The sequence below is a fragment of the Rutilus rutilus genome (assembly GCF_951802725.1).
Source record: "Rutilus rutilus genome assembly, chromosome: 4".
NCBI classification, from domain to species: Eukaryota; Metazoa; Chordata; class Actinopteri; order Cypriniformes; family Leuciscidae; genus Rutilus; species Rutilus rutilus.
Window position 1 is genome coordinate 5,295,491 of NC_140212.1, and position 21,029 is coordinate 5,316,519.

Below are 21,029 nucleotides of genomic sequence, written 5' to 3' on the forward strand. Positions count from 1 at the left end.
AAGAATCAATAAAAACTGCTAATCTAAAAAACAAGATACATCTAATGGATATTATGCCTTTTTATGACACAATTTAACCTGTATATTTTACATATTAAACTCACAGGATAAAGGTTCTTCCCGAAGAGGGATTGTGGGTGGGGGTGCACTAAAGAACTGATCCTTCAGTCTGGATTCAGGCACTGGACTGACGATAAACCTGCGGCCTGCGGAGTGCACCACCTGGGCGGCTGAACTAGGCGCCACGCCTGGGAGAAAAAGTGGAGGAGAGAAGACCTCAGTACTGACACATCATTAACAGGGGACATCAACTCGCTTTAAATGCTGAGACATGAGTCAGCTCTACCTTGTGGCACTGATGTGGTGGGCATATGCTGCTCGTGATCACTGACCATCTGTAAGATATTATTAACTGTGATGTTACAATTTCAAAAAAATGTTTTCAACTTTACACAGATAGAGTACAAAGTGATGTCCTATTGCTCTGTTTAAATAGCAATACATTTTTTTATCTATTACATATGACAGATATTAAATATTATCTAACATAAAACGGACATATGATATACATGAAAAGTAGCTATTTTTAAACACATAAATGTTTAATTTCATGCTAGAAAATAACAAAAATCACCCCAAAATTTGCCTTGTACAAAATAAATATACAATAAAAAAGCACATCAACTGTAATAATCTAACCATTTTGTTGATCATATTCTGATTTCACTAATATTTTGATGAAAAATTATAAAAAATCGTTTTTTTTTAATACCCAATTTGTATACATGGTCTTCCATGCAAGCTTTCCTATACTTTCTGCAAATGGCAATTTTATTCACTGCTAGGCATGGAAATACTGGGTGTAAAACTATAGGCTGTGAAGCTTTTTAGAAGGACGTACCTGGCTGCGCTCTCTCTCCACACCTTTCTCATCGGCTGTTTCTATGACCTCTCGGATCTGATCAATGAAGGACTCGCGCTCGGTCTCTAGAATGAACTCACTTTGTACCTAACATGAAGGAAATAATACCTCTTATTAATGAGTTTTGGGCAGTACAAAGTGTATTTTGGCAACACCAGCTTTTTGTCACATAGATCAAGATCAAAAGAAATAATTTAATTAGCATATCTGTATCAGTAATAAAAGCATGCAGGGATGGTGTTTCAAGTTACCATTATCTGTGCAATTTCCTCTGGGTTATCGCCATCGAGATCAAACTTGAAAGTCACCATTTTCCTGTTGTGCGTTTCTAATTGACACTCTGCAACTCTATCGCCCATGCTGGAGATCTGAAACAAACATGAGAGATGTCTTTAGTTTTTCTACCACCATCAAAACCAATAAAGGAACAATAAAAGAAAAACGTCAATGCATTGGACGTACATTAAGCACATTGAGCTTGGGCTTAGAGGTCTTTTCATGGCGTGAACGGCTGCGAACTGATCTACGCTGGTGACGTTTGGCAGAACGACCCTCATGCCTGCCACCCGTCACGCCTTCATTGCCATCACTGAGCCCAGATGCCACATCAGAATGACAGCTAAGGGGGAAAAAAGAAATTAAAACACACAATGACTTCAGTAATACAGCCCAATGTATTCTAGATCTATTGTACTGCGTTTTCCACTGCTAAGTAGTAATTCTTACCTCTCCACAGCAGGAGTTTGGAGTTGTGACAGCTCGGTTGTCAAAGTCTGAGAGACGCTATGAGATGTCTGGAACAGCAAACAGCAAAAACAAAAGGAATTATAACATAAAGAGACAAACAAACAATCAAATCATAAAAGACGAAATAACAAAATGCATGTCTAAATAAAAAGCACACCTGCTTCAGGCAAAGCCTGAATGTTTTTTATTGTTTTCTCTAAAAAAATAGGTCTTATTTCACAGCCAAGAAAAGAAAGGACGCTGTGTGAAGACAGTTTAGCAGCTATGCTTCACAGACAGACAGAGATAAGAAGTATGAAATGTCAACACAAAAGCTTTTCCTATAAAGCAAGCAAAAACTGCCTGCACTGATGCGTTTGGGGCCAGGTCGGTCCGATCCAGGTACCTGCACTGGGGAGTTGGCTGGCAAACATGGATGTTCGGTTGGGGAGGGGACTGTGGCCACATGGATGGTTGGCACAGGTGTCACTAGAGGCGGTACCAATTGGGGTAGATGGGGCAGCAGCACTGACGGGGACATGGCTGGCGCAGACACGGCTGCCGGGCACATCAGCGCTTCAGGCACTGGTTGCTGCGGAAACGGGGCAACTGCTATAGTTGGCAAGCAGAGAGCCGCACTGCAAAGCTGAGGGGAGGTAGGAGAGGGGTAGCTGGGTCAGATCAGTGGTTGGGAATATGGAGAACGAGGGGAATATGGAGAACGAGGGAAATACGTCTGCAAGCACCGACCGGTGAAGATGGAGACGGCAAGGCCAGTTTACGTGTGAGAGGGGCGATGTCTTAATAAACCGCAGGAAAACAATCACAAGATCAGACCACATGACATAGACATGCCACAGGGTGAACGAAGGATCACAACAACCGCAAGCTAAACACACATGAAAAACAAAGTATACTTTTAGTGCCAAACGGTTATTAGATTAAGTTAGGAGTGGCTCCTCTCTTAGTGCCTATAAACGCTGTCACTGTCAACAACACACTCAAAACAAAATCCAAATCCAACACCACATCAAATATATATAACCCAATTTACTTATTTGCGACTGAAGTAGATCAACCACAAGTAAACAACTTTTTTTGTGCCACTACAGTGTATCTGCACTTCCAGCTAAAGGGAAAACAATTGATCTGCACTAAACACTGGGAACCGAAGAGGGGGACTCGTCTCACTACCACGCAACTGACAACCATGCAACAAACAGGCAGAAACATGCCAGAAAACATCAATCAATCAAACAAGCAAGCAGAGCTGAGGCACTTCAGTAAGAGACAGCCACAGTGTTTCAACACATAAAAAGAGGGAAAGTAAGACAGAAAGAAGAAAAACTTCTGCGCAGTAATTTACCATATTTAAAGTCAACATGAATGCATACACAACCTAATTTACTTCTCTACAAATGTGATTTGTAATGTTCCAGAGAGCAGAAATATATATATATATATATATATATATATATAAAAATATAATAATACATATTATACATTAAATATAATAATGTTTCAGTAGTAATGTAAAATAATACATTTTGAAAGAATAAACGTTTTAGAAATTGTTCCAGTAGAAATGTTTTAACTTCACTATTTTCTCATGTCATATAAAATTGAATAAAGATTTTTTTTAATTTTTTTTTTATGTTGGCTTCCATCTTGATTTGCTCTTAACACATTTGAGTGTACCTGTGTGGGCTGGGGGCCGGGCTGGACCTGCGTCTGAGAGCTGCTCTGAACTACACTGCTGGGAGGCTGTTGGGGTAGCGAGACACCCTGTTGGGATGTCAGCACCAGAGAGGCCTGTTGCGGAACAGCAGCCTAAAAAGAGAATAAGCATTCTCACATGAAGCATTTACTTCACCTCTTGATATTAGGCTCGGAGGCATATTTCTTTGGAAACACCAAGTCTTGGAAAATGAGTACATTTTAGGATCACATGCAGTCTGGTCTCAACCAACTCATCCCACCAGCTCATCATGTGGCTTAAAGGAAAAGTACTAGGTTGAAAAATTAAGTCTATAGACAGCATGCCCTAGACAGAAAATAATTTTGACTCATCCTTTAGCTTGTAAAAACGAACAAAACATTTACATTTTCATTCACAGCAATGCACTTGACATGCAAGTCAATGGAGCAAGGCATTACACACGAGAGTAACACATAACAAAGTGTTCAGCCGTCTAGAACATCATTTCCAACACTAAAATAAGCACTTACAAAAACCCTCCGGAATGTCTTGCCCCATAGACTTTCATTGTAAACAAGTGCATTACTGCAAATTTGATTTTTGTCTTCACAAACTAAAGGACAAAACTATGGTCTGTGGTAATCATCAATAGATGCTGTTCATATTGCTAAAACTAGAACATTTCTATATATTAATAAATAAAAAAAAACGTTGAAAAACTTACCTTTGGAGACCAACTCAACATACAAACACTAAATCTTAATTTAAATTAAATGACTACACTAACTGATCTTGATCTGGGTCTTCAAGATGTGATAATACTCACATCGACAAGCTTCCTTTCAAAGCCTTACTGAACTACATTTTATTTTAAATACCTCATTATGCAATAATGAAATGACAAAACTAAATAGGGCAAGGCAAAGAGTTCAAAAAGAAAGGTCAGTAAATGTGAGAAAGAGGGAGAGAGAAAAAGTAAAAGAAGCAGAGAGAGAAAGAGAGGGAAAGAGAGGAATGGGGTTTTTCTCTACCTGCGAAGGGAGTGCTTGGACGTAGTAAACTCCATACTATAAGAAACAAATACAACACAGCATAAGAGAAAGCCACCTCTGATGTCCACAGCTTTCACACGCAGGAGAGAATCCAGAGAGATTCAAACCAACAAAAATAAAACTCAAAAAGGTCTCTTGGCCAATATTGAAGCTCCATTTATGCTAATGAAAGGGGGGAAAGGTGGTTCTGATTGGTCAGACACATTGATCTTACCTGTTGAGAAGCAGAGGCGGCTGTTGGGGCGCTGCAGGAAACCATGGACATGGCACTTGTAGACTGAGAGATGGGGACCTGCACCTGTTACGAATATGAAGAGGAATATGGAGGCAGGCGAGAAAGTGAGAGAGAAAGAGATATGGCAGTGGTGGAGAGGTGAAAAAAACAAAACAAGACAAAGTCAAAACATGTTGGTGGCAACAATAAAAACAAACAATTACTTTCAAATACTTACCATTCATACACAAAATGTGAACACTCTGAGCAATGCACTCAGGTCACTATTCACTTTTTGTGTATGCCTCTCACATCTCACGATTAAACAACAAACAAACATCAGGTGTTAGCCGGGGAGTGAGTAGGCTTCATGCATGTGACTACATGATTCTGTAACTTGGGTGAATGTTATAAAAAAAAAAAATGCTCAGGGAAGCATATGGAGTTGTTTGTATAACCAAGGAAGCGTCTGATAAAATAGACCTGACCACTAACACTGCTTGATTTGACCACTTTCCCCTCCACACGGAGAGTTTCAACAGAAGCAACCCTTAGAAAGCTACAAGTATACTTGTCCTTCAATTTCTCTTCTACGAGGTACAGACAAGTATAGTTGCTCCAGACATAGATCACCTTACCTTGGCATTACACTGAAGAATGTATTCATTATTAGCAAGAGGCTTAGAGAGCAGTGGGAAATAAGAAGCCTTGGCAGATAAGAGGATGGAAATAACAGTGGTATAAAAGATAAAGTGAGGCAGGAAAGGTGTATAAAATAGGGGCAGGAGAATGGGACTGCAGGATGACATTGATAATGCCAGCCTTCTAAGGGTTAAAAGATGACTTCTCAGCTTTTGAAGTTAAATGTCCTAAAAGTAGCCAACAAATGTTGGGGTTCATGTGCAGGTGGTTCTTTACTGAGGCTGTATCACGAGCCGTTTCCTCGACAAAGACAAAAGAGAAAATCAAAGGCAACTGTTTTAACCATTTCCAGCCAACTATAATATAGCAGAATATCTAAAAAGCAGCTGTTAAGGTAAAATACAACCAAAAAAAAAAAAACATGATTTTTTTTTTGTAAGAAACATTAAAAGCAAGATTACAGGTACCTTAAAGAGACAAGCAAACCTGTCTAAACCCCCTGTTTGTGTTGTATGTGTCTGTGTGTTTGGTCATACAAATCCTGCATTCAAGCCTCTATTTACAAGTGAAGTCTCTTCCAATCCTTTAAAAAACTGATATTTCCACTATTTTATGTTGGTCTTTATCAATAAATTAATTTGAATGAGGCAAACTAAATTTCAGATTCGTATGTCATGTACAGATATGTAGTTTTACATGATATCTGTACAAACACACAAGTATCATATACACCATTATATGAACATACACACAAAATAATACTTACAACGGGCATCTAAAATGAAAATAAATGAAAATAAAACAAATCACACTGTCTAATGGAAGATACATAAATGTCTTAGCACAAGGGGATTTAAAAAGCAGGTTTATGCATTTTTTGCTCAATGCACCTTGCGAACCTTTTTGAGCCCTAAATTATGGCTGGAGAGGGTTAAAACCACAACCACGGGACAAAAAAATAAATCAGGTAACTGAGAGATAAGACAGGGAGGGCTTGGGAAAGGTGGACGAGAACAAGTATTTCTAGGTACCAAGGTAGCTCCCTGATGGGACAAGGCAGGCTCGTGGAAAGTGATGTCCAGTGGAAGAGATGGTTGACGAGCCCAGGTACTGTGCAGAGCACTGATGTGTGAAGATGGAACAGTGGACGATTCAGAGGGTGGAACAAATAGAAACATCGGTTGACTGGGTGGGTGTCCGTCGCTGACATTGCTCCCCCCATCTGTTTTGTAGTAAGAAGTTTGTGGGATGGATTGAGCTGCAGAACAGTCTTGAGGTTGGTACAATTGATGAGGCGGAGGCGAGTGGAACTCCCCAGCATCGGAGGAGGTCATGGAGTCGCTTGAAGGCTCAGGACTGAGCTCTTTAGGTCCATGGAGAAGCAGGCTGCCTGGAGGAAGGGGCAGCTCCGGGCTCACATAGCTGTACAGTTCTTCAGTGACGGGCTGCAGTCGACTGCACAAGCCTGGGTTTCCAGCCGCTTCCTCCAGGTTAAGGTCCATGGAGCCCCTACGGGCTCGGTAGAGTCTGGATGCCAGCATGGCTGGGTCAGCCTGTAGGTTGTGCATGTGGAATTCAAAGGCGGTGCTCGGCTCGGATGCATGAGCCAGCACGGGTGGTGCGGAATGGGGAAACGAGTGGGGCTGATAGCCTGGATCTGCAGGTGTGGTTTGCTGGGGCGCAGAGGCGGAGCTAGACACACTCATGGTAGGTAGTTGCGGGATGGGGCTGTGGGTTAAGCGCATGTGGCTTTGGACATGAGGGTGTAGGTAAGCTGTCCCAGGTTGTGATTGAGTCTCATAGGCCAAGCTGGCGGCAGCAGCAGCTTGCATTTGCTGATGGAAGCTGATCTGGCTTATCTGATGTGCAGTCATAGGGTAGCCACCGTAGGCCATGGCTTCAAGATGGTCCATTAATGCAGCCTGGTTGAGGCTGAGTCTGCGTACAGTTTCCTCTTGCTCAGCCCTCATATCCTTATATCCATATAGCGACTCCGCTGGGGGCTGTAGGTGGAGTGGCTCAGCCAATCTTTGAGCTGCTATCCCGGGCATCATGAACAGGGCGGGTTCGACGCCAACACCAAGGGCCTCCACGCCAGAGAACGGGTGCAGGCTGCTGCCGTAGCTACGGTGGAAGGCGGGCTGGAAGTGACGAGTGTGGGCCTCTAGGATGGAGGTGCTCTTGCGCCGCTGCACATTGAAAGCTTTAGGCGTGCAAGATGGCGGAGGGGAGAATGAGACGGGCCGTTCCGGGATGGTGGGGAAAAAGAGCGGGGGCTCGACCAGACCTGAGCCTCCTCCACCGTACGGCTGACTCACTGATTGTGGCTGCAGTGACAATAACATACAGCATCTTTGTGAGGAAGTAGAAAAGGCAGCATCATAAAATTCACAAAGCAAGAAGAAAAACAGAAAGAGAGAGAGAAAATAAAAAGATAACAAGTGAAAAAACAGCAGACAATATTCATCCCATCAGGCAAAGATGTCTCAATGACAATAGAATAAATCAAGAGATTTTTAAATGCTTAATGAGTTGTAGAAACATGACAGCGACAGATTTTCAATTAAATACAGATGCTTCACAGACTGTGGGGCCAAGGAACCATTTTTAATGATTGCAGTTCATGGCAATCTGTATTTAATGTGAGCACAGGGTTCCAGCGGAGTGGGCCAGGGTAACACGGGTATTTGAAAGGGGTTTTAAGATTGACCTGTAGTCAGTAAAAAAGCATCCCTGAGCCGTTAACTTACAAGAGGAGATATAATTAAGCTATTTACACTCGTGATTCAGTACACAGCGGCTAATTTGTGAAATTGCATTAAATTGCATAAGTGCCAGTTTTAGCTAGATTAACGGTAACATTACTAAGTGGTTAACAACAACTGATTTACTAGGACTAGGCAGTTTGAAAAATGGCTGCTGTGTGCATTTTTAAGTCTAATAATAGTTTTAGCGTTAACAGTGTGATATAGCTTGGCACTATGAAATAGTTGGGTTTAAATTCAATGTTCTTGGATTCTGAACAGCACACTTTGATTTAACAATGTAGCAAGTTGCCATTTACGGTTTTTAGGGCTGTGAACATTTGCCCTAACCACAATTAAATTAAATTGCATCAATTTAGATTACATTGGCTTTTCTTATTCTTATACAATTATTCTTTACAGATACCCGGGTTGTACCCAAGTCCAGCTCATTGGGAGAACCCTGGTTCACTGGGAGACACTAACATACAGGACTGGCAAAGATTGCTGGGAGACTGGCACGGCGACGGGGTGGGGCCGAGTGAAGGGGCAGGACGCTCTCCAGTGCTTTAGACAATCGACCCGCAAACGTCTCCCCATCTGGCCTCCCCAGCCGGGGTGAGAGTGGGGCTGATGCGACTGGAGGAGGGGTGGAAGGTGGCTTGGGAGGGCACGACAGAGCAGAAGTGGTAGAAAAGCAGGGCACGCAAACAGACATGCTACGACCACGACGACGGGGGAGAGGTTGAGGAGGCTGGAGACGAAGGAGGGGAATTGTCTATTAACCACAATGGAACACAAATGGCACAAAAAGAACAAAAGCCAAACAACCAAAAGGAAACTATAAAGAAACATTTGATACAAGATTAAATATCAACATCACATTCTAGAATGACAGACAGAAAAAGAACGACATTGATCTACAATAAATCTTGACCTACAAAGGTTCAAATCTGCTGTCGAGTAAGACAAAAACAATGAGCCTGGTTCAATCGATGTTTCAAAAAAATAAATAAATCGTTTTACAAATGACCAACACGTTATCAGAAACATTTATGCTATGAAATGATTGCATGTGACAGAATACCAAAACCTGATAAATGAATTGCGAGCAGATTTTGTTGCAGATTGTGCAATTAATACTTTAATAATAATAGTAATACTTTTCTGAACTAATCTGAGATTAATTGTTACAGTGAAACTTGGTTTGTTAAAGTGGGTAAGAATAAGTCACTAAAGAAATGGCACTAAAAATGACATCGTCATTGCTTAAGCAGCATTCAGACTCCAAGAAATCTAGACAGTCTACTATGTAGATGCAAACTGCATGTTTGCAATGTATGCTAGCAAAGTCCATGAAAACATCACATCTTCTAAGATTTTTCTTTTTTTTATGATAAATAACAGCATAAACAGATGTAGAGAATATATACAGTAAAAACAAAGACCACAAACAGCATATTGTGTATAAAAACAGAAGAACAAAAATAAAAGTAAAATAAAAGTCATCAGTGCCATGCAGACTTCTAATATCACTTTGAGTCTTAACAAATAAGCAACCATTCCAAGTCAAAGTCAGATAAGACTGTATTTATTTATAAAAAACATCGTTATAAAATAAATCCTTAGAAGTTATAACCAGAGAAAATTAGAGTAATAAAGAGAGATAAAGGTGTGTGCTTATGACTAAAGTATTTCAGGCTCTATAGTAAATAATAATAAATCTAAATCTAAATAATTCAAAACTAATGAGTGAGAAGAGATGAGAAACTTAAAAAAAAAAAAAGTAAAATTCCCTGAGAAAGATCTTTGCATGCCTTGACACTGATGAGACAAACTGATCATGGTTTAAGTGCCCAGGATGTCAGGACAACATACAGCTTGACACTAAAGAGAAACAAGAAGTGATGGAGGCCTACCAGTCTGCACAGCATGATATACTGCTACAGTACATGGCACTGCCTTTTTGAGATGAATTAAAAATACTGATATGAAACACACAAAAACAAATAAGGTAAAGTAACCCACAGAATGTACTAAAACGCATAGTGGATGAGGAGGGACTGGCAGCTCAGATACACATGGGGAGTGGAAATACACTCGGCAGTCAGAAAAATGAGAGAGAGAGAGAGAGAGAGAGAGAGAGAGAGAGAGAGAGAGAGAGAGAGAGAGAGAGAGAGAGAGAGAGAGAGAGAGAGAGAGAAGAGAGAGAGAGAGAGAGAGAGAGAGAAGAGAGAGAGAGAGAGAGAGAGAGAGAGAGAGAGAGAGAGAGAGAGAGAGAGAGAAAAGGCTGTATGAAAATAATCAAACCCATTTAGAGTGTAGATATTATGGCTTTGCTCTCCATTCTCATGCATCATCCATTTAGTGTGATAATAACAAACGATCATTAAACTCTAAACACATGCAACTACAAATAAATCACATTCAAATGTCAAACAACAACTGATCATTAATTCATGTTTCATTTGTTACTCAATCAAGGCTACATGATGCTCATCTTCGTACTGCTTTATTAGCTTACCAATGTTTGAAAACGAGCAGCTTTGACATAATTACAGCAGAAATACCAACAATCCGTTGAAAATTGTATTGGACAATGGGTGGCCTTTGAGTCAAAAAGGTTGAGAACCACTAGTTTAGGCCCAATTTCAAAGCTGCTTTGACTTTTCCTGCACCTAATGAGAATATCTGCCTTCTGCACTTCAACAGCTTTGTGCAACAGTTTTGTGGTGTACCGATCACTGTTTTGGTTGGAAAATTGCTACTGGAATATTGTAACATAATAAGTTTGGAATTCGTCACTATGCGGTAGCTTCATAAAACGGCCCCACAGGAGCAGATTAAGGATGCAAATATGTGACCTGCTGTGATCTCAGTTAGGTGGCGAGTTCCTGACTTGGCCCTTCATTTTCTGGGACTTACCATGGGCTGCTGGGGGTATCCGGTGTGCTGTTGGGGAGCTTGAGAGCTGGGAGGGTAGGCGCCCTGTCCAGGCACCTGCTGCTGTTGCGACGTTGCAGGAGAACTATACGACATGCTTAGCTGGCTGAGGTGAGGTTCTGAGAACACGGATGAACCCTGACCACTCTCAAGCGTCACGTCAGCCGCTGGGAAAATATATGACATTCATTATTAAATAGGAATGACAGTTAAATCAATCCAGATGGGTTGTATCTAACACTTACAGGTCATTCCACTTTGCATGTACTGAAGCTGCTGGTCTGCATCGGGCTCCTCACCCTCAGGGTGGACAAAGCCAGGAGTTGGAGGCTGGGAACCGCACTGACTCTGTGCAGAACCTTGAGTTCCTTGAGGGCCGACCACGTTCTTCAACGACTCGCTGGACAACTGCTTCTGCTCTTCCGCTTGCTTGCGTTTCTCTTGCTCTGCTCGCACCTGCTGCCGTTGCTCTCGTTTGCGGCAGATCAGAGACACACGGTCCCTGATGGCCTTCGCCATGGTTTTGTGGTCACCCTCGCAAACATAGCCCGACTCAACCTGCATTCCAACACAGCATATGTTACCATCTCTGTGTGCAATCTCAGATTCAGAAATTCGTTGATAAACCCACCATTTCCTGAGCCACATCTTCTGGGACATCTCGATGGAGGTCGAAGGAGAACTCAATGGCTTCATTGTCTTTGTATTTGCCTTTCAGTTTCTTGACATCTTCAATGCGCAACCAGAGCTTGATGGCGATCATCTCCCCATCATCTTCCTCAGCCAGCTCCACCCGCACCCCAGTCTCCTCCTGGAAGAAGGCATGGTTCAAAAGGTCCTTGATGGCGTATCTGTTAAGGAAGAGGCAAAATTCACTTTACAAGCAAACAAGGCAAAAGACGTTAAATAAGGGTAGCCGATCAATAAAATCAACAAATGCAGAATCACATGGCTGAAAAAGATCAGCCAATCACATTTAAACTGATTTAGAGGCACAAAGTGGAACATTGGGGTTTTCCAGTATGGAGTAAAAAAAAAAAAAAAAAAAAAAAAAAAAAAGAGAGTCACTGAATGGGGTTGATTCAGGGTAAGAGAAGACGAACAAAATAAATGTCAAATGTAGAGGACATGAGGCCTTGAATTTGATTGTCAAATTGATTGGTTTAATTGGTTTCAGAACTTTCCAGACTTTCCCCATAAGGTACGTTTGATAACTTGGTGCCATTCTATGGCGATGTCACATGAATTTAATTTTATCATTAAAATTAGATATCATTAAACATTTTATCCTGTTGCATTTAAATTTTTTGGAACAAACTCACTGTCCATTCACAACTCAACAACTAATCACCTAAAAAACAGGAGACATCAGAGGGAATCTATGAATATTTAACAAGGACTATCTAATAAGGACTAATACGATTAGCACAGACCAACGCATTAAACCACCAAGGAAGTATGCACTACTGTACATTTAAAGAGAGCTGATCCATATCACCTGCATGGAATGATACAGATAAGATTGCACAGTCTTTTTTTTTTACTAAGACAGACCTTTAACACTGAGAAGGAAAAAACCCTCAAGTGAGCTCTGTTGATTAGCTGGGTACAGTAGACATCAGCTTTTCCAGTGCTTCATCAGCGGAACATCAGACGTCGTCTCACCTTACGCTCGACACGCTGTTTGTGATTTTCCATTAATTGTTTTATGCATTTAAGCAAACCAGATCGTCAGCTTTATGACTTTCCACGAATAATTAGGAAAAGTACTTCAAATGGTGATCAAGGTCATTTTGTTACAATATAAATACAAAACCATGGTTTTGACTTGGACGTTTAGGTAGTTGCTCTAAAAAGGACTTTAAAAGAAGACAGTCTGGTCAGGGCTTATGTTTTGCTGTGGCTCGAGGATATAGCACACTCTTCGCTGGCTTGGCGTGATCACGGATCTGTTTCACTGAGTGGCTTGTTGCTGGAATCTTTCCAAAGCAGCGTGTGGGAATCTGCTTATCTGCCGCTACTGCGCATAGAGGATGCGATATACCCCTCACGTCAGAAGACTCATGCGGGCAGACTCATGCCACACGTCGCTGAGAACTGAGGTATGACTAGATGAATGAGTTCTGTGAATACAGCGTTGGCGTGTGTAGTAGGCACAGTCTTACCTTTCATCTTTGTTTTGCTGAATACATCCCTCAATGATCTCTTTCACCTCTGGAATGGCTACCTTGTCGAAACTGCCAGGTTTAACTCCCTGTGGGGTAAAACACAAAGGAACTTTAAATCAACATGTCTTTTATGCTGTGAAAGAAACCCTTTTGGAGCTCCACATGGACTCCTCAAAAATACATTTGGTGCATGCTTTTTTGCGCTTTAATGTCTGCCAGGTGAAAATCATCTGATCAATCCCTCAACAAACCACACAATTTGAGATATTATACATGCCCACAAATGGCAGAAGATGAGCCAAAGTTTAATACATAGGGTTAAGAGTTTTTTCAAATCCCTAAACACGCAACTATTACCATTAATAACCGTTTTTTTTGTATGGGGTAAGTGTACATGTGGTTTGCATTATAGAAACCCATGACATTTTAGATAAAGTTGCTTATCTGGCAGGCTATTTAATTTTGCTGAACAGTTACCTTTTCATTCAGTAAGCCACGAGTTTTCAAACTTGAAGGAAAAAACCCTTGAAAAGCACTATACAAATAAATTTGAACTATGAATAATTATTCTGAATAACATTTTGAAGAAAATGTTTTAAATATTTATTTAGTACAATAACAATATTCATTGATTTAATTTGAAAACCCCTGATTTGAGATAACATAAAAACACTGACACAGAGTTGCTTTATAGATTAATTCAATATCTAATGCAAGATGAGGGTACACACAAGTAAGAGTTCTGCTCTACAAAAAAACAATTTTACTATCAAATATTGTTCAATATTTCATACGCATCATTCACTTCAATCCTTTAAGAATACAAGCAAAAAGTTGGTTATCTTGGGGTAAATGATTAGTTAATTGTATTCAATTTCACTTTGACTCTACAAATCAGAACAGATTTATTGCAAGCTGACACCTCTACCATGCAACAAAACCAGCATCCTACAAATCAGTCTTACTGAATAAAAAATAATTGCTACTTTTCCCACTTTTTACATTCTCAAATAACCTTTTCAAAATCATTTAACATCAAAAAAACCTACCTAGAGCTATGCTGTCAAAACCACCCAAGACAAAAAGAGTGCAAGAAACTTACACGTGAAATCCTGGAACACTGTGTTGCTTTACAGAGTGGTCTTCCTGAACTATTACTCCCCCTGTCTCAGCATTACCTCCTTATATAAGTCTGTAACCCCCCTCAAATTCCAGAGCCAAACAAAGTTAAGGATGACAGAGCATCTAACAGAATTAAGTCAGAACGCGAAGTATTCCGATAACAAGGTGATTTAAAAAGCTCGTTAAGGACGCTGTGAACGGGTCCCCTAAAGCCAGATACATGCTGTTCCTCCGCTCTCCTACCAGTTAACAATAGAAGAAAATTAGAAGCAATAATTTTGCATTTAACAAAGCAGAGAGAGAGGAAGGCTCCTGGAACAGCTGGAGGTGGATGTAAAAAAGGAACAAAAGCAATCTTCAACTTCTACTCTGGCCAACTCATAAGCATACTGAAGAAAACAATTTTCTGGTTGAACTCCTTCAAGGCCACACACTGAAATTACTTTTCAGGGCTGGAAGATACAGACAAAGGACTGGTACATTATATCCAAACTAAGTCTCTGTTTTTTGATTGCTTTGTAATTCATGTCATCGATAAGTCTCTGCTCAAGTTGCACAGTTTTAAGGTATCATTCATGTATGTAGGACAAATGGTGCATGCATGATATTACATCAAGTATAATCCTCAGCAGAAGCACATTCATAGACAACATTCATATGATTTTACACCACAAATCTGATGCCATTGTTGTGACAAACCAATTTTCGCAAACACTCTGTCCAGCTGCAGCGCTATTGACTTCGGATCCACCTCTAAAGCCTTTGCTTCAGTTTAACCACAGCATTATTGAAAGGCAAGATCTACATTGCAGTCAGACCATTCCATGGACACCTCAGTAAAATGGTCAGCCCGAAACCACTCCATGCTCCCTGATTTGAGATTACAGGCAGAAATTGCAGACGCTTGGAAAGAGAGAACAAATCTAAACCGTTTCATTGTAATGAAAGCATTTACTCTGGGCCGAAATGGGAAAAGTCCCGCATCTGTCTGTAAGGGCAACCTCGGGTCCACTGAGCTTAAAATGCTTTCTGATTGCGTAAAGCTTAAATTGCTTCTCTCAGTGAACTGTTGTGCATGTGCGATTGGATTTCATGAGATTAAAAAGCCTTCAGGCAGGGTGGACGGAAGCTTTCCAGACAGCTGGACAAAACTGGAGTGGTGAAATATAGGATGTGCCCTGCACTTTCCAAAGCTAACAGGTAGAAAGAGATAAGCACCTTTAACACCTGACTCAAGAGTGCTTTTTTTGCTGTACCACCATGTTGACCAAACAAAAGCACTCTAGAACCTTTTACACTCCAGCGTTCAGGACGTTTTCTATATCCGGAGCTGTTTTTACCAAGTTTTGCAATGAAAAAAATAACACTTTCGGTCATAAAAACAACAAGAAAACTGATGTTTTGATTAACAAAAACATTAAAGTTGTCTAAAACAGTCAAATAGACACAGGATTCAGTATGGAGAATCAGTACTGCTCCCTACTGGTGAACCCCTTATTGGCTTACCACAATCCTCAGCCAGTTATTTTCAACCCCTACTGATCATATTTTCAACTTCCAGCATCATATGATCACCCTAATGACCTGAACGAGAATAAAAAATCTTATGACTGCCTTATACTCCCTCCTCCTCTCTGCCAATGATATTAAAGGACAGCAAAGAAGGGAAAAACTGATTCAATTTATAAACTGCAATAACATGACTGGCCTTTTCCAGCCTTCTAACAATGGTCTTGGATTCATATATAGCCGTACTCTCAGGGACATTAACCTCGATTGTTCTGACAACAACATTGTACTGTATATCCATAAATAGATGGACAATTTTAACCACTTTCAATGAGAATTACATCACAATGGCTTAAAAGAGGTCTGAAATAAATAAAATCCCAGAGAAACTGAAAAAAATTATTGTGGAATATTTTGAGTTCAAACGTAACTAATCAGTCAAACATGAAGCAAATAACATAAAAGCTGGAGAGAGCGATTGTTCGAGCCAGAGTCTGACTTCATGGAAAGTCAACACATGACGCACTACAAGCTGATATCAGTGACGGCTGTAAAGCTGATTTAATTAAAGCTAAAATTTTTATTGCGGCTGGCAAAAAAAAAAAAAAGACATTAGACATCCAGATATCCAACGGTTTTACTTTTGGACAATTACATCTTACTGGGTGGGTCTGGGATAAGGTTGGGCCGTATGACAACCAGAAAACTGGTCAAAATGAAAAAGATCTTAAGTGGTACATCATAAAGTGAGTTTTTTTTTTTTACAGCAGCTTTGAAAGTAGCTCATCCAATCAGAATTTAAAATCACAATGATCAGTTTTATAATGTTAGTAATACAGTTGAGTCTTTTGTTTCTAACTCAAGTTTTTGCACTGATCCCAGACTTATTTTTTTGTTCATTGTAAATAATTTTTTTCTTGTGGTTTCCATCCCTCAAATTCCAAAATAAATAAATAAATAAAAATCAATTGAAATGAAATACCATCTATTTCTAAAATAATTAATTCACTAGCTTATCCAAAAATAGGCACTGCCACATATATATTAAAATATTATTCCATTTATGTCCAACAATGATAACTACACTACCATTCAAAAGTTTGAGGGCCATTATTAATTTTTGATGGAAATACTATTATTCAGCAAGATGCATTAAATCAAAGTGACGGTAAACCCATTTATAGTGTTACAAAGGAGTTTTATTTCAAATATATGCTCAAATAACTCAAATAAATAAATCTCTATTCATCAGAGAATCCTGAAAAAAAAAATATCACAGTTTCAACAAAAAGTTTAAGCAGCACATCTGGTTTCAACATTGATTATAATAAGAAATGTTTTTTTATGCACCAGATCTGCACGTTAGAAGACTGGAGTAAGTGAAAATTCAGATCACAGGAATAAATTGCATTTTCAAACATATCAAAATGTAAACAGTTATTTTAAATTGTAATCATTTTTCCACAAAATTACAGGTTTTTTACTGTGTTTTGACAAAATAAATGCAGTCTTGGTGAACATAATAAATGCAGACTTTCCAAAAATCGTACTTGTGATACTGCTATTATGATATAAAAGTAAAATTTTGGTCATACCGCCTACTCCTAGTGCAAAACTATGTATTTGTTTGACATAGTTATATGTTGCTTACATAATCTCATATGCAGTGTGACGCCCCCAGCTGTGGGCAGGTTTCAGTGAGCGCAACAGAAAAAGCTGCTTTTATTGAATTATTTCATAAGCAGAGGCCTGAGGAATGTGTGGGCGTAATGACAGAGCTGGTGAAGATTATAGCGGAAGGAGAGGGAGAAAAATACCCAAAATGATAGAGGGATGGAGAGCTAGCAGAGGTGTGCGAGGGTACTCACACTGGTGACTCGGCGATAGATTTGAGCGGGGTTCTGACACTCGGAGTACGGGTACTCAGAGGTTGCCATCTCCAGCATGCACATTCCGAAGGCGTACACATCCACCGACTCGTCGTATTTTTCCTCGTACATCTCAGGCGCCATGAACTCAGGGGTACCTTAAATCAAAAGAACCATTCAGAACTCTCAGTGCCTGAGATCTCTACTCACCCCAGCAGGGCCGGGGAGAGGAAGGGAGAGAGGAGGAGGACAATGGCACTGTTGCTCCGTACGGCCCTGAGAGGAGAGAAAGAGGGGAAGCAAAAGATATGGAGAAAAGGACAAAAAAAAAAAAAAGAGGAAGGGGGAAAACCGGCCTCAGTTATTTAGCAGTGAAAGAATCCAGTTTTTCTCTGCAAGGCCTTTAGATTTTCTATGTCAGCACGTTAGACTAGTGCACCAAGCGGCCAAGCGTCATCTCGCAAAAAAGAAGTTGATTTAAGACAGACGCACATGCGTTGGTGCAGGTTAGTTTTAGAGCTGATTGATGGCCTTCAAAACCGTGTTGATCTTTACAACACGGCTGTGCCGCCAACACATTAAATGAGGAACTGGACAGCGGTGGGCGACTAGCTATGGAACTTGATCTATGTCAACAACACAGTTATGGAAAACACATGACCGACTCACCTTTCTGCCTGTAATGGGAGAATGTTAAGTAGGTTTATGCACAGAGCAAGCCCATAGCTAGTGAGCAAAGACTCTCGTGCACTAGCGTGCGTTAAAAGGCCTTGCACAGAAAAACAAGCTAAAATATAGATTCATATTTGAAATATTTCCGTTTTTGGGGTAGGTTGCTTGTTGACTTACCATTCTTACTTGCCATTTTTTAGAATACTTACTGAACTGCAGGACATTAAATAATCCATACAGTGGAGTGAGACCAGCTGAGATTATAGCCCTACAGCTTAAAAGGAAAAAATTCTCAAAAACCAAGAGAAAAAAAAAAAAAAACTAAAAAAAAAAATGGAAACAAGTAAATTTTGGAGGAAACAGAGAGAAGGGATCCAGAAAGAAATTTATCACAATATCTAAACCATCTGAAAGGAAGAGGGGGGGAAACCCTGATGAGGCGATCAGGAAAACCTTTGGAAAAAGATGTTTGACATTACTGGCAGCAAGAGAATCTCTAGAATTATAATAATTATAGACCACAGGTTCCAGACCAAAATGTTTATTCTGTTAATATCACATGCGAAAAATCCTCATAGCACACACTTACTAACAAAGCATTATCCACCATGTGGCTTTGTTGGTATTTGCAAGGCATATATTACCCAAAATACCCCAGAGTTTATGGAAACTTAAAGTGTTTTCACCTGTTGTATTTACAGGCCAATTAGTTCCAGGTGGGAAACAGCAGGATCTAAAGGTGTTCCCCCAATTTATAAGAAGTTCTCCTCTGGTTTTCCCTCGTCTCCACCCATAATTAAAACTAGTGGTATTGGTTGCCTGGAAAACTGTGGTCTAAGGTGAACAGTGTAGCTCAGAGCTACAGCATGCCTTAAATATCTGAGCATAACTGATAGAAAATGCCCCACCTTCCCAATTTCACCTCATCATTGAAAAGACAAGCAGTGACATGACATACATTTTGAATTGTATAAGGCATGGTGAACTGACTTGGGAGGTGGGGAAAGCAAGAAAGTTCGAACGCTGGGTCGTACCTATGACACTTTTAGCGAATGAAGAGCGCTTGAGGGTGGCCAAGCCCAGATCGCCGATCTTAACGGAGCCGGTGGGTCCGGTGATGAAGATGTTGTCACACTTAAGGTCCCGGTGAATGATGGGAGGAGCTCTGGTGTGGAGGAAGTGCAGGCCCTTGAGGATTTGTCGGCACCAGCTCCGCAACACCTTTATCTTCATCACCTTGAAGCGCTTCAGATACCTGAGGAACAAAGAGATTAGAGTTGAGAATTAGGGCAACGTTCTTCTTCACTGAACAGCCATAATGGTTTTGTTTAAGACCTTGACAGAGTAAAAACAAACAAGATGATACGTGTCTACAGCTCTCTGTTTTGGCGGTCATGACTGGGATGGAAAATTTCAACCAATGAAACCATAAATGGAATGAAAATCAATGAGAAAACTCTCCCCTCAACAACAGCTCAATCAGAACTCAGTTCAGCCCATATGAGGATCAGGGAGAATTAAACTATTTCATGATGATGGGTCTGGGTCTGGAAGCATCCATTTGGACAATTGTATTCTCTTCTGTGAGACAGAGAAAGTTCCAGATAAAAGAGAGGACAACAGGGTGAGGAGGGCAGTACAGCACTTTCGATAGATTAGCTTGGCCTAATCAAATCTTGGAGCCAAGCCATAGCCAGGATTTGGCCTTGTAATCCTCATTACAACAATCTACTCAGTTCAGGCGCCCAGTTCCTAGGTGAAGATGGGCACAAGCTCACAAGCAAAACAGAACGTATACTCATTTGTTATGGGGATGTCACATGTCTTGAGAAGAATCAGATAAGTGAATTTCCTAAAGAAACATGTGTTTACGGATGATCGTAACAGTGACTTCAAAATATAATCCTTTCCTCTTCCTTTTCTGCTTCTCATAATAATAGAAAAATGGTCGAATAACATAAGATCATATGAAGTATAACTGGTTTAGCAGGCAGCATGTGAAGAGATATATCAAGTCAAGCGTTTCTGTGTAAACATATTAGCTCTGTAGTTTGTTTAGTAAGACTGACGCGAGCTATGAGTAGTGCTTTGCCCAACGGGAGGAGGTGGGTGGTGGAACAGGGCAGCTTTGATGGAGTGTGGCGGCTGACTGACAGGTCGGAGCGGAGCCAAGGGTAAGTCCCGAGGCGATACAGGAGAGAGCAACAAAGCCTGATTCAAAACTTTCTCATCACTCAACACACCCAGTGGCTCCCAGGGGGCCCCAACAGGCTGTTTTCCAGCTACACCAACAACTCTCTCCGCACTTCTTGAAACATTGAAGTAATTTAAAACAATCGTTCTGAACTTCATAAACAGTCTAAGGCCTGAAACATTCAAGAAAATATTATGAATTTTAAAATTTTCGTTTTTTTTCGTTTGAAAAGTCTTTTTATGTACATGTGAAGAGTGTGTTTCTGTCCTAAATGTTGGATTTGAATGCGAACCAGGGAACCGGGACTTTTATGTGAACATAAAAGGACAGGAAGAGGTACAAAACTCTAGTGAGTCGTTATGTCTTTGGCGACCCAGACAAAAAAAACGAGAACACAGACTAGTTTAGGCATGGCCATGTCTGAGGGACGCTCCATTTCTACCTGACCTCTTGATCACTGTTTATCTTTGCGGTGTAGGAGCAGCCATGCAAACACCTCACATTGCCAGGATGCCAAAGCTGATGAACACAAAGCAAGCCTGACACTGTTTGTC

The 21,029-nt window shown here is 40.5% G+C and overlaps 1 protein-coding gene across 11 annotated transcripts in view; it reads right to left on the reverse strand.

Moving 5' to 3' along the window:
- Positions 1-21,029, reverse strand: part of wnk1b (WNK lysine deficient protein kinase 1b) — a 79,361-nt gene that overhangs the window by 17,787 nt on the left and 40,545 nt on the right. For 10 of the 11 annotated variants that reach the window (XM_084408302.1, XM_084408299.1, XM_084408305.1 and 7 more), the window contains exons 4-19: positions 19,316-19,536; positions 17,610-17,767; positions 13,108-13,196; positions 11,574-11,793; positions 11,188-11,500; positions 10,925-11,109; positions 6,287-7,582; positions 4,614-4,697; positions 4,379-4,414; positions 3,347-3,478; positions 1,649-1,716; positions 1,385-1,541; positions 1,174-1,290; positions 902-1,009; positions 347-395; positions 105-248 (exon numbers count right to left, since the gene is read on the reverse strand). In XM_084408302.1, the coding sequence (XP_084264428.1) occupies positions 105-248; positions 347-395; positions 902-1,009; positions 1,174-1,290; positions 1,385-1,541; positions 1,649-1,716; positions 3,347-3,478; positions 4,379-4,414; positions 4,614-4,697; positions 6,287-7,582; positions 10,925-11,109; positions 11,188-11,500; positions 11,574-11,793; positions 13,108-13,196; positions 17,610-17,767; positions 19,316-19,536 (3,377 nt within the window). The remainder of the gene's footprint in view (positions 1-104; positions 249-346; positions 396-901; positions 1,010-1,173; positions 1,291-1,384; positions 1,542-1,648; positions 1,717-3,346; positions 3,479-4,378; positions 4,415-4,613; positions 4,698-6,286; positions 7,583-10,924; positions 11,110-11,187; positions 11,501-11,573; positions 11,794-13,107; positions 13,197-17,609; positions 17,768-19,315; positions 19,537-21,029) is intronic. The other variant, XM_084408297.1, reaches the window with a different exon arrangement.